The 13,436-nt window shown below is 50.7% G+C and overlaps 1 protein-coding gene and 1 non-coding gene across 2 annotated transcripts; one reads left to right on the top strand and one right to left on the bottom strand.

Moving 5' to 3' along the window:
- Nucleotides 1-897: 897 nt before the first annotated feature.
- LOC122695765 lies at nucleotides 898-1,004 on the bottom strand. The gene has a single exon (XR_006341520.1). It is a non-coding gene; the product is annotated as a U6 spliceosomal RNA (small nuclear RNA).
- Nucleotides 1,005-3,513: 2,509 nt separating this feature from the next.
- Nucleotides 3,514-11,474, top strand: ASB16 (ankyrin repeat and SOCS box containing 16). The gene is made up of 5 exons (XM_043904792.1): nucleotides 3,514-3,937; nucleotides 6,350-6,617; nucleotides 8,684-9,176; nucleotides 9,503-9,616; nucleotides 10,089-11,474. Exons 1-5 carry the CDS (start codon nucleotides 3,637-3,639, stop codon nucleotides 10,272-10,274), a joined length of 1,362 nt encoding a protein of 453 aa, XP_043760727.1. The 5' UTR covers nucleotides 3,514-3,636; the 3' UTR covers nucleotides 10,275-11,474.
- Nucleotides 11,475-13,436: the final 1,962 nt, after the last annotated feature.

Consider the following 13,436-nt stretch of genomic DNA (forward strand, 5'->3'; position numbering starts at 1 on the left):
CAGTCACCCATTTATTATCAGTATGGACTCATGGATATTTATTTTATACTTTGGGTTAGAGTCCACTACTATTTTATTCTGTTGCCAAGCAACTCTTTGCCACTGTAGATTCTCTGTACCACCTTGAAGGCAAGAATTGGACAAGGGTCATGGGTGGGGTATAAAAGATCTAATTACACCAAGTAACCAGCCAACTTTGTTTTCCTTTATGGAATGAAGGGAAAAGAGGAAGATGCTCTCAACATATGGTTGAGGGGATGTGAGCCCAGTTTGATGGCCAGCTTTGCATGCCTCGGCTTTCACCAGGCAGCTGTGAGTCAGGGCCTCCAATGGACTTGGCATGGCTCTGGGGAAGGCGTTATTCTGTTTCCAGAGATCCCATGGATTCCAGTCTCAAAGCTGAAGGGAGCAAGTGCCTTAGGAGCTCCATGTTCACCTGGCGGCTGGTGGCAGTGGGACTCTGTTCTAGAAGGCTGTTGTGGCCCAAGCCCAGGAACAGGCAGGAGCCAATTCACCAGCTCTGCCCTTTCACACTCTCACTAAGTCTTCTTGCTTGAACACCTACCTGAGGTGGTTGGATGGCTTCACCGATTCAATGGACATGAATTTGGGCAAACTCCAGGAAATGGTGAGGGACCAGGAAGCCTAGAGGGCTGTAGTCCATGGGTTCAGGAAGAGTCAGACACGACTTGATGACTGAATAACACCTGAGCACACCACGTACTGCCTTCTCTTCCCCCACTGCTAACTCCCCAGCTCTGCCTCTCTAGCTTAGATCTGGGCCAGAGCCCTTCTATTCCAGTGGTCTTCGTGCACCTAAACCACCCGTTCCCCCGGCCTGTGTACCCATCCCCCCTCAGCTCCTTGGAGCTCTGTTCTTCACTCTTTTTTTTTTTCAAAAATATGGAACGCTTCACGAATTTGCGTGTCATCCTTGCGCAGGGGCCATGCTAATCTTCTCTGTATCGTTCCAACCTTAGTATATGTGCTGCCGAAGCGAGCACCTGTTCTTCACTCTTAACCATCCTAACAGATGTCCTGGTTTCTTGTGTACTCCATAACCCCACAGGCTCTGAGCTCCCAGAAGGCAGGCTGGGTATCCAGTCACCTGGCCCTGTTTCTGCCAGTAAAACGGCTCCCTGTAGGTTCATGTGTGGGTTGAAGTAAAGGCCTCTGGAAGTTAATGTTGCGCATAGTTTTTCTGCCCTCAGGAAGTTAAGGCTAAGGACAGGACACGCAACTTATAGTGTCTTTGGGGACTGAGCTGTAGTCAGCACCTTCAGGCCTGTGGCAAGAGGGCTGCAGAGAGGCTGGGAGGTCAGCGCAGCCTCAGGCCCTGCTCACAATGACTACTGTGAACCTTGGAGAAGGCCCCTCTTGGCCCCACCCACCTTGCCAGCTCCCAACCCTGGGAACCCAGCTGTGGGTGCTCAGCCGGGCGTTGGTGGGGCAATTAAAACACCAAATGGGTGCCAACAGGGTTAATCACACCTGCATTTATAGAGGCGCCTTTCTCTGAGGATCTCCAAGCCCTCGCTGGGCATGATCTCATTGCTCCTCTGGGATCCCCCACTCTGGAATACCACCAAAAAGCTGGGGCCAGAGTGGATGAACAGCAGGGTAAAGGCAGAGCCAGAAACAGCCCAGGCTGCTGCCACACACGTGGGCACGCAAATGCGTGTCCGCTCTGGTGGAGAACGGGGGCCTTCAGTCAATGTGCTGCACATAGGAGGCCAGCCTGTGACAAGACCTACTGTACGCCATGTCCTGCGGGACCAGAAACCCAACTGAACCCATTCAGGTCCTGCTCTGGAGCCCATTTCCAGGGCAGCAAGCCGTGGGCCACAGTACACAAAGTCAGCCAGGAGCATGGATGGGGGAGGGGCTGGAACCTCAGGGGTGGGAGACCTGAGCAGGTGTCTCCCAGAGCAAGTGACCTTTGAGGTGGACTTTGAGGGATGAGTCAGAAGGGACTTCCAAGCGGAGGGAATGGCAGGGAAGGGTGAGGAAATGCGAGGGGAATGGTTCCTGACTCGGAGCCAAACCAGGGCACGGGGGTTAGTGGGAGAGGACAGAAGTCAGCAAATGTTTTTAAGCTGGGAAATGAACCATTGACAGATCCTTCCCTATGGGCCATGGAGCAGAAGGGGGGACACCAGGTAGGAGGCAAGGCTGGTCTGGGTTAAGGGTCTTGAGATGGTAACTGAAAATGTGAGAATGATGTGGAGCGTGTGTGTGTGTGTGTGTGTGTGTGTGTGTGTGTGTGTGTGTGTGTGTGTGTGTGTGTGTCTTGAGATGGTAACTGAGAATGTGAGAATGAGGTGGAGAGCACGTGTGTGCATGTGTGTGTGTGTGTGTGTGTGTGTGTGTGTCTTGAGATGGTAACTGAGAATGTGAGAATGAGGTGGAGAGCACGTGTGTGCATGTGTGTGTGTGTGTGTGTAGACTGGGACATCCAGGGCGTGCACCTGCAGTCGGGGCAGGATGGGGACAGGCTGACCCCGAGGGGCCACCCTCCACCCAGGAGCTGAGAGCTTCTGGGGCCAGGATCGGCTAGCCTCCCTCCCGCCCTCGCCTTCACTGCTTGAAACCCACGGCAGCTAGTGCTGTTTCACGGCCTCATTCCTCCCCCTAGAGGCTCCTGAAAGCAGAGCCACTTTGGGTGAGTGGTTTTGCAGCTTGAAGGTCTCCATGGTCCCCAGAGTTGTGAGGTCAAGCCCTTGGTCCTCCTCAGGCAGGCATGTGAGCCCTTTTAGGAGCTAAGGGAAATCAAACAAGAAAACCCTAACCAAGATTCACTGAAGGCAGTGTTAGGGACAATGCTGTCCTGCTTGCAAGGTGGGGAGAGGCACTCTTACTGAATCACTCCATCTCGAGTTAGACGCACAGGATCCCAGCCTGGCTCCCCCTCACAAGCTGTGACCTTGAGCAAGTGGTTTCACCTCGATAAGCCTTAAGTGCCTCATCCATGGAACAGACATAAGACCACCCATCTCAGAGGTGTTCAAGCTGTGATAATCAGCCTGATCATATAATTTATTGTCAAAACCAAGGTTGCTGTTTACCCAGGGGGAGCCAGGAAATCTGTATGGTGACCTGAGTAAAGGTGGATATAAAAACAACCTGAGTATTTTAAAGCCATGTGCAGAGTTAGTATTGTTAATGCAGATGCTGAGCAGAGCTGTTGGAACTCTGATGTGACCTGCCAGTATTTCCTGGGCTGGGGTCTGGTCTCCAGCCAACATCAGAGAGGCCTGTCGAGTCCATTTCCCTGATTGATTCACTCACCTCGGACCTGGCCGACCCAAGATACTCACTCCAGAGAAGTGGGAGAATGCAGACCTGGGGCTCAACTGGGGGTGGCTCCCCAGTCAGAGGGTATCCACAGGGGCCATCCCAACCCTGGGCTGGGGGTTGGCCCAACACTTTCTTTGCACCAAGATCATGACTCTGGGCAAACCCTGTTTACCAGAGCAGCGAAGGGCCTATTTATAGCCTCAGCTGCTCCTTTCTCTGGGTCACGGGTGAGGGGGCAGGGTAGCTTCTCAGAGCAAGGGTGGCAGTCAGGCGAGGGAACCAGCCCTGCCCAGCTGCTGCCACCCAGACTCCTGGATCCCTCACCCTGGGCCCCCCGCCATGGCGGAGGAGACCTTCCCCTTCACCTCCTCCACCCTGCGCTCTCTCCGCCTGCAGCGGGAGTGGCTGGAATGGGAGGACCGGCGGCGGGCAGCAGCCCAGCAGTGCCGGAGCCAAAGATGCCCCCCAAGTTCCCAGGCCCGGCTCACTAGGCCACGCCGCTCCTGCCGGGACCCAGCTGTGCACAATGCCCTGTTCTCCGGTGACCTGCAGCAGATCCAAGCCCTGTTCCAAGATGAAGACGCTGCCAACATGATTGTGGAGACTGTGAGCAACCAGCTGGCCTGGTCAGCTGAACAGGGTAAGGAGCACCCGCTGGGAGCAGGAGAGGAGGGGTAGGGAGGAAGGTAGGGGTGGGGATGGGAGAGAGCCTGGGCCAAATCTCGCCTCTCCAGACCAGAGAATAGACCATCCCCTCCCACTGCCCATTTTAGATCCCTCCTAAACAGAGCTGACGCATACTTAATAGTTTGATGTCTTTTCAGAATTAAAGTTGTATTATGAGGGAAGCCCATACTAAGGATTATATAACAACAATGTATCCTGCTTGAGGACTTGCCTGGTGGCTCAGATGGTAAAGCGTCTGTCTACAATGTGGGAGACCTGGGTTCCATCCCTGGGTCAGGAAGATCCCCTGGAGAAGGAAATGGCAATCCACTCCAGTACTATTGCCTGGAAAATCCCGTGGACAGAGGAGCCTGGTAGGCTACAGTCCATGGGGTCACAAAGAGTCGAACACAACTGAGCGACTTCACTTTAACATGTTACATAGAAATACATAGAATTACATAGAAATACATGTATGTGTGCCAAGTCTGACTCTATGGACTGTAGTCCGCCAGGTTCCCCTATCCATGGGATTCTCCAGGCAAGAATACTGGGGTGGGTTGCTATTTCCTTCTCCAGGGGATCTTCAAGACCCAGGGATCGAACCAGTGTTTCTTGAGTCTCTTGTATTGGCAGGAGGGTTCTTTACCACTTGCGCCACCTGGGAAGCCCACATAGAAATACAGTTATATTCTAATGCAATGTTTTTCTCTGGATATATATCCACACGAATATTTTTTCTCTCATAGAATGAAATTATACACCAGATGCTATTTATAGCCTGATTTTTTTCATGTGACATGCTTCTGTGGCAATAAGCATAAGTCCATATAATATTTTAAATGGATGCATAAATTCTATTGTATGGTTGGCCCATAATTTATACAGTGTTAGTCTCTCAGTCATGTCCAACTCTTTGAGACCCCATGGACTGTACCCCACCAGGCTCCTCTGTGCATGGGATTTTCCAGGCAAGAATACTGGAGTAGGTTGCCATTTCCTTCTCCAGGGGATCTTCCCGACCCAAGAATCAAACATGGGTCTTCTGCATTGCAGCTAGATTCTTTACCATCTGAGCCACCCAGGGAAACCCAATAGATTGGTTAGATTAGGTTCCTTTTAAAAAATCTACTTTAAATAACAATATGACCAACATCTTTGTATCCTTAGGATCTATTCTGACCAGAGTGTTTGTCCATGTAAACCAAATGATAATAAATCAACTATCTGCCAATAAAAACTAATTTAAAAAAAGATCGCGCCATTCTTAAGATTGACAGGAGAAAAGAAGAAAAAAAGAAGACCAAAGACAAAAAAAGAGAGGAAAAAAAAAACCAACACACGCACACAAAAGAAAAACTGATTAACAGGAAATTGCCTCAACCCCCATCTATGGATTTGGGGGTTCAAAATCCTTGAAGAATTTATGCTGTTAGTCACCACTGGCTCCAAAGTCCTTCAGCTGTTAGAGATGTGACCCCACCTAGGGCATCTCGGTCTCATTCTGTAGCACGTCCCCCATCTCCCAAATGGAACTTGATTTCAACCTTAATTCAGCCTTAATTTCAACCTTAATAAAAAACAAAACATATTTTACCCAAGATTTAGGAAACCCAGGGATTCACTTCACTACAATGCAAACAACTGACAGTCGGATATTAGGCATCTATGTCCTTCGAACAAGACCTTGGCTATTTCTACAACTTGGATCCAACACCAGTCCCATGATCAACCCCTCCTCCTACCCTTCCTTTCCCCATCCCCACCTCTTATCCCCCGCCCTCCACCCTTCCCCACACTTTCACCCCACCCTCCCCACCCCAGGAATACCGTAGGACTTCTTCAGCTTTCCTCTGGCTACTCCCCAAGTCAGTTCCAGGCCCTCCTGTGCCTAACTCCTTCCCCTCCCAAATATTAGAGCGCCCAAGTTAACAAAAAGAGCCAAGGACTCCACCAGCAGCTCAAAGACCCAGAAGTTTCCTTAATAGGATTCACCTCCTTAGCTGCCCTTGTAGTTTTAAAGAGCAGTTAAGGGAATTTGCTGGCAGTCTAGTGGTTAGGACTCAGCACTCTTACTGCCAGGGCCCAGGTTCAATCCCTGCTCAGGGAACTAAGATCCCACAAGCTGCTCAGTAGGGCCAAAAAAAAAAAAAAAGAGCAATTAAATGTTTCTTTCTATGACACATATGTTTTTCACAGACTGACAAACTGTTCTAAAAGGCTGTTCCAGATTACACTCCCAAACAGGAGCTTGAGGGAGCCCCTCTGCACAGGTACAGATGGGCACAGGGTTTTTGCTCAGCCCAACGGGCAGAGTTGTACACGACAACACGCCCTGCCCGCTGGCCTCATACCCACCCCTCCTAAAACTGCCTGCTCTCTCCAGGGTTCTGGGTGCTGACCCCCAAGGCCAAGCACACTGCACCTCTCACCATCGCTGCTGCCCGAGGCTACACCAACTGCGCCCGCTACCTGATCCGGCAGGGAGCTGAGCTGGATGCTCGGGTTGGCGGCCGGGCAGCCTTGCACGAGGCCTGTGCCCGGGCCCAGTTCGACTGTGTGCAGTTGCTGGTGACCTTCGGCGCCAAGGTCAACGTGTTGTCCGAGGAAGGCACCACCCCCTTGCACCTCTGCACAGTCCCCGAGTCATTACAGTAGGTGCCCAGGGGCTGAGACGGTTTCGGGAGGCGGAGTGTGTGCATGTGTGTGCATGTGTGTATGTGTGTGTATGTGTCTCCAGCTCACCTAACAGAAGACATCTCCTCAAAGCAGCTTGGGAGACAGGTCTCATTCTATGAGGATAAAACTGAGACTCAGAAAGGTTTAGTGACCTCTCCAAGGTCACATCAGCTAAGCCCAGGAAGCAGAAGCCCTGTTGCTTTGGGGGAAAACTCTTTTCAACTGCAGTTTCCTATTGCCTGGGAACCCTTTGCAGCCACATTCCTAGTTGTTTAGAGGTAGGCATCAAGAAAGATCTGACCCAGTGTTTTTCCATCTTAATATGAGGCACACCTCCTCTTCCCACCTTTTTAAGGTCAACAGTTTCTTAGACCCTCTACATGATGGTATTTGCACTTTTACAGGTCAGGCCCATAGATAGGGCTGGCGGGGATAAGGAGTCAAAGGCTCCTGGAAGACATTGCACAACCCCAGTGCTGGGGCCCTCTCCCCATGTAGATCTAGATCAGTGATGGACCCAGAAACGATCCAAAATTTCCAGTCCTTTCTTGAGTTTTTATGGGCACGTGGTGCACTCTCTAGCAGACTTGACCCTTTTTTTCCCCCAATTTTTTATTTTATTTATTTCTGGCTGCACTGGGTCTCCCTTGCTGCCTAACGGCTTTCTCTAGTTGTGGTGAGTACGGGCTACCCTCTAGTTGCAGCACTTGGCCTTCTCATTGGGGTGGCTTCTCTTGTTGAAGAGCACGGGCTCTAGGCATGCAGGCTTCAGTAGCTGTGGCATGTGGGCTCAGTAGTTGTGGCAGATGGGCTTAGTTGCTCCATGGCATGTGGAATCTTCCGGGATCAGGAATCAAACCCATGTCCCCTGCATTAGCAGGTAAATTCCAACCACTGGACCGCCACAGAAGTCCAGACTTAATCCTTTTAAGTGAAATGAGAATGGAACCTGACTGAGTGAGCTGCTTGGAGTTATTTAAATTTAATATATACAATAGAAACAAAAATTAGTCTATGATTAGAATTTACCAAGAAAATAAATTATGTAGTTTGTGGCTGGCTGGATGCTGCTCAACTCTTGGTCCGGAGCATGCACTGAAGGGAGCTGGAACTCTGTTTTGGGGAATGACACTTGGTCATCAGGGTTTCACTGGAGTCTGACGGATCTGCTCCTGAGTTTCCAGTGGCTACTGTTCTGGCTTTTAAAATTACCGTTAGTTTAGTGTCATCATTAATTTAGTTTGCAAGCATGTTGGGTTTACCCCGTGGTGGTTTAACGATGCGTATTTGCCTCAACAGTGTTTGACCTATACTTTTTCCAGGAACTAGAAGACTGAACCAGTGTTCCCTAAAGCTGTGTTCACTATAGACTGTGCTCCCTAAAATCTGGTTTAGGTTGTTCAGGTTTGGTTGTTTTCTCTAGAGGGAATGGAATAACGGGGACACCCAAATGACTTTCCTTTGCTGGAGTGGGTGTGGCTGGCCAAGAAGGATGGTTTTCATATTTGGGAAACCCTTCATGTTTGGAGGCAGGAAGAAAATACTAATTACAACTTTGGACTTTTTTTTTTTCTTTAACTTATTAGGACTTCTATTTCTATTTTCTTTGGTGGTAGTGGGGGAAGGGTTACACTCAATTTTCTATGCTTCATAGTGTACAGATTAGTGGGTTTTCAAAACTCTTTTTGAAAAGTGGCTATCAAAATGTTAGGAGAGACCACTCACAAATGATTCAGAACTAGGCCTTGGGGTCCCAATCTGATAGGGGAGTCAGGTTAGATTCTGGGAGGGACAGTCTCAGGCAGTATTAATTCCCCTGCAGTCACTAATTTGCTGTGTGTCCTGGGTTGCACTACAACCTTTCTGGACTGAAAACCGAAATGCTCCAGGTGGCTTGGTTGGGCCGTCCTGCTCTTCTGTCTAGTCATGGGGCCTCCATGAGTCTGGCGGTGGTCACCAGGCTCGCCTGAGCCAAGAGGGTTGGGAAGAAGCGGTCAGGGATGACAGGATTTGCCTCGCGGGTCTTGTACCCTGTCCCCAGGTGCGCCAAGCTGCTGCTGGAGGCGGGAGCGACTGTGAACTTGGCCGCGCGAGACAGCGAGGTGACCCCCTTGCACGTGGCAGCGGCGCGCGGCCTGGAGGAGCACGTGGCTCTCTACCTGCAGCACGGCGCCGACGTGAACCTGCGCACCAGCCAGGGTGAGACGGCCCTGAACGCGGCGTGCGCTGGGGCGGAGGGGCCGAGCAGCAGCCGACGCCACCAGGCCGCCGCGCGCCGGCTTCTGGAGGCTGGGGCCGATGCCCGGGCGGCCGGACGCAAGCGCCACACGCCGCTGCACAACGCCTGTGCCAACGGCTGCGGGGGCCTGGCCGAGCTGCTGCTGCATCACGGGGCCTGCGCGGTGGCCCCGAACGGGGCGGGCCACACGCCCATGGACTGCGCACTGCAGGCTGTCCAGGACGCCCCCAACTGGGAGCCCGAGGTCCTCTTTGCCGCGCTGCTGGACTATGGGGCCCAGCCTGTGCGCCCAGAGGTGAGAGGCTCCTGGCGGGCAGGGGGTGCCTGGAACTGGAATTGCCCAGCCACCGGGGAAGAGAGGCCAAAAGAGAGAGAGCTCATCGTCTATGCCAGAGGTCGGTCCCCATCTTGGGAAGGACCAGCGAGAGTTATGGAAGAGAGTCTCAACAGAGAAAAAGGCCCCCAAGGAGATTGGAACACACTTGAAATGTGGGATAAACTGAGGCTAGAGAAGGATTAGGAAGGACTCAGATCTTGGCATCTCAAATTTGGATGTAACTATAGTGGCCCAGGCTGGTTGGTAGAAGCATGGTGCCCTTAAGAATCTCTTTTGCTTTCTAGATGCTGAGACACTGTGCCAACTTCCCTCGGGCCCTAGAAGTCCTGCTTAATGCCTACCCTTGTGTCCCATCCTGTGATACCTGGGTGGAGGCCGTGCTCCCGGAGTTGTGGCAGGTATGTCCACCCCACCAGCACAGCTCCTTCCTGGGCTCTGGGGGAAGTAGAGAGGAAGGGTGAACCCTAGGCCTATACCCCCAGGATGGGCTTCCTGGAAGTAGGAGCAAGGGGAACCCTGGGCTGGAGGAGGATGGGAAGAGTGAAACCTCTAGAACAACCTTTAATTACACACACCTCTCTAGCCTCTCTCTTACCTGCATCAGTATAGACATTTATCAGGCATCTCTGACTCAGTAGACAGCACTGTTGGAGTGGGGGGAGGTGGGTGTAGACATGGCTGAGACCCTGCCCTGCAGTGTGGTCTCAACTCCCGTGACCCCTGCAGGGCCTTTGGTTCTGAATCTGAGTCCTGTGAGATACACTACATGCCCAGGTGGATCCATGTTGTAGAATCTCAGGGCCCCACCACTAGGTCACCCCCAGAGGGAAGGGTGTTGGGCCATCTGACCCTGTTCCACTCCTGGCCTAGGAGCACGAAGCCTTCTACAGCTCGGCCCTGAGCATGGTGAACCAGCCAAGACGGCTGCAGCACCTGGCCCGGCTGGCTGTGCGTGCTCAGCTGGGTGGCCGTTGCCGACAGGCTGCCTCCTGCCTCCCACTGCCCCCGCTCCTCAAGGACTACTTGCTGCTGCGTGTGGAGGGGCGTATCCAGTGAGCCCCATGCCCAGCTGCTCCAAGTGCTTGTCCTGCCCCCTCCATCAGTCATCCCTCCCAACTCTGGAGGACCAGTCCCTGACCTTCTTGTCCACACTCTCATCCACATGTCCTCCGGGGCCAGCTCATCCATTTATTTGCCTCTTGAGCCACCTGCTGACCTCCAGCCTGACCTAAACTTCAGCTCCTATCTCCAATGGGAAGGTCGGCAGATTCAACCTCTGCCTGCATCCTCCTCCTTTGCCTAAGTGGATGATGGCCCCTCCATCCAGGCCGACCCCAAGCCAGGAGGAAGTGATCTTGTCATCCCCTCTCCCCTGCTCCCCATGTACCTGTTCAGCCTCCTAAGGAGGGACAGACTCTGCCTCTAGCTGTACTGCCAATGCCCGATCTACCTTTGTCACCTTGAGGGAGGACCTCACTGACTGGTCTTGAAATCCCCATGCAAGGATGCTGGAATGACCTTTGGGAATCAGAGCTCTGATCATGACCTTCAGTGGCTCTACACTACCTTCAGGCTAATATCAACAAGGCAGAATAAGTATTTAGGCTAATATCAACAAGGCAGAATAAGTATTTAGTCCCTGCCTCCACCAAGCTCTCCAGCCTCCTGATCCCCCTTTCCCCTTCTAAGGCTCCTGTAGCCCAGCCTTAGCAAATGGGTTACCGGATTGCCAGATGTGAGCTGCTCCCATTAGTTTCCACGGATCTACTTGTGCTGTTCGATTTGGTCTACCCTTCCCACATATTTTTTGCCCTGGTTGAAGCTGATATGATCCTCAAGACTCAGCCCAATAGCCCTCTCTCTGCAGAGCCTATTTCGACAACTCCAGTAGGTAGCCTTCCTTGGTATTGTACTTATTTATTTAGGAACCTGTATCTGCCTCAATGACACTGAGACTGGACTATATTCCTTAAACAGGCCTTTCAGGAAGTGGCTGTTGAGGGAGAAAGAAATGCATGATGCCCGTGACCCATTTATGGTTGTGTTCCCCACCCACCCGTGATGCACAGTGTCTTAAACTATGGTCTTTGTGGTCTTTGAGGATCTGTGACAGGAGAACCAGCCATCAGCTTTCCCCTACTCTCTCTCATTTCCTCCTTTGGTCCCAGAGTCAAAATTACCACTATTCATCCTTAAGAGGAAGCTTTTTAAGCTAAGCCAGTTTTTATGAATGCAAATAAATGATTTGTGCTCAGACCAAAGCGTGGCTGTTGTTAGGTTGAAATATGCCTGAGATACCTATCGCTCCATGTTTATTCCCCATCCTTTGTACTCTTCTGTGATTCCCAAATTTTCTGCACAGATCAGTTGTTACTCTTGTGATAGGAAAAAGGGTGTAAGAACAACACAGGAGGACTTCCCTGGTGGTCCAATGGTTAAGAATCCACCAGCCAATGCAGGGAACAACAGTTTGATCCCTGGTCAGGGAAGATCCCATGTGCCTAAGGACAACTAAGCCCATGTGCCACAACTGCTGAGCCCATGCACCAAGAGCCCATGCTCTGCAACTACAGAAGCCAGCGCAATGAGAAGCCCACACACTGCAACTAGAGAGCAGCCTCCGCTTGCCACAACTAGAAAAAGCCAATGTGCAGCAACGAAGACCCAGCACAACCAAAAATAATTAATTACTTAATTTTAAAATTGTGTTTTTTAAAAAACATACAACAACAGGAACGTTTCCAGACCCTGAACTTGCAGCACCCACTGGAGGAGGTGGCTGTCAGCAGCCTCTTCTCCTGTCCGTTTGCTGAGGTGAGGGACTCTGGGCTCTCCACTGTCACTGCCATGTGGGGTGACACGGTAGAGATGCATCAGGAGTCCTGGGTCAGCCTCTTGCAGCTGCTGCCCAGCCTCCCCTCCTCTGCAGAGAGTAGCATCTGTAGGTATTTCCTTTCAACAACTGGAGGACAGTCTTTGACCTCGTTATACAGAGTAGCAACCTCTCCTTTCTGGAAGAAATTTTTGCTTCAATTTCACAGATCCAAAAGGCCAAGTGAAGAGAGAGAAATACCCTCTAGTCCTGGAGCTGAACTGCCCCAGGAAAGGAAACTGCCAGGAGCCTCACTCTCAGGGGAGGATGCTAAGCTGTCTCCCCCTTTAGAGTAGGCAGACCCCAGTGAGCTTGGCTTTTTCTGTTATACTTACAATGATAAGATACCCAATTTTAAAAGCCCCAAAGACACATGTGATTATGTATCTGATTTTGAGATGAGATTTTTCCATGTAAAAGCATAAAAGAAAAAAAGACTCATCTCTGTGGATATAGAAGAAAATTTAAATTTGGTTATAAAAGCACTGAATCATAAACACAAGTAAAAGGCAAAATGTTGACAAAATTATCTGCCACTAAAAGATTTCATTTTCTTGATTTCTAAGGGCAGGAATGACATCTGTTTTATTTACCATTGTTGACTTGGTACTTGTACAGTGTCTTGCAGAGAGTGGACACGCAAATATCTGTCAAAGTAATGAATGGTCATGCTCAGCCTCACCAGTAATTAAGGAAATGCAAATTAAAACAACAATAAGATATAATTCTCTTACTAGATTGAGGGACTGTTTTTTTCTGGCTGTGCCACACAGTTTGCAGGATCTTACTTCCCTGACCAGGGATTGAATTGGGCCACTGTGGTAAAAGCACCTAACCACTGGACCACCAGGGAATTCCTGCCAGGGATACATCTAATTTTTTTTTTTGGAGGGGGGAGTACATTTTAAAGACTAATACATAGTACCTGTGAAGATTTGGAGACACAAGTTCTTGCTCATCCTGGGGGGTCAGAAAGGAAACTGCCTCTTTGATGGGCAATTAAGCAATGCCCTTCAGTTGCTCCCCAGTTACACCAAAGGCTGGTACACACGGCAGTATTCATCCCAGCCTTGCTTGCAACAACTCAACATGTGGGAAATGGTAAACAAATCCACACTGCGGAATACAATTCAGTCCTTATAAAGGGTATACCCACAGCAGGAGGTATCTGGGCATAGAGTCCAAGTGACGAGAACATGTACTGCCTTGGGAAAGATTACCAAGACTATTACCAAGGTTGAAATAGAACATGTACAGCAAGGAAAACCAAAGCTCATGATTGGAGATGAATAGAAAAAGGATTGAAAGGCAGGTGCCCAAGAATTTCCTCTGAGGAGGAGAGAGGA

The sequence above is a fragment of the Cervus elaphus genome, chromosome 5 (genome assembly GCF_910594005.1).
Source record: "Cervus elaphus chromosome 5, mCerEla1.1, whole genome shotgun sequence".
Taxonomy (NCBI): domain Eukaryota; kingdom Metazoa; phylum Chordata; class Mammalia; order Artiodactyla; family Cervidae; genus Cervus; species Cervus elaphus.

Bases quoted from the DNA above. Each gene is read 5' to 3' on its own strand.
- ASB16 (XM_043904792.1), top strand. From the start codon at position 3,637: ATGGCGGAGGAGACCTTCCCCTTCACCTCCTCCACCCTGCGCTCTCTC. The intron at 3,938-6,349 runs GTAAGGAGCACC...TGCTCTCTCCAG, and splicing joins GGCCTGGTCAGCTGAACAGG to GGTTCTGGGTGCTGACCCCC. The intron at 6,618-8,683 runs GTAGGTGCCCAG...CCCTGTCCCCAG, and splicing joins ACAGTCCCCGAGTCATTACA to GTGCGCCAAGCTGCTGCTGG.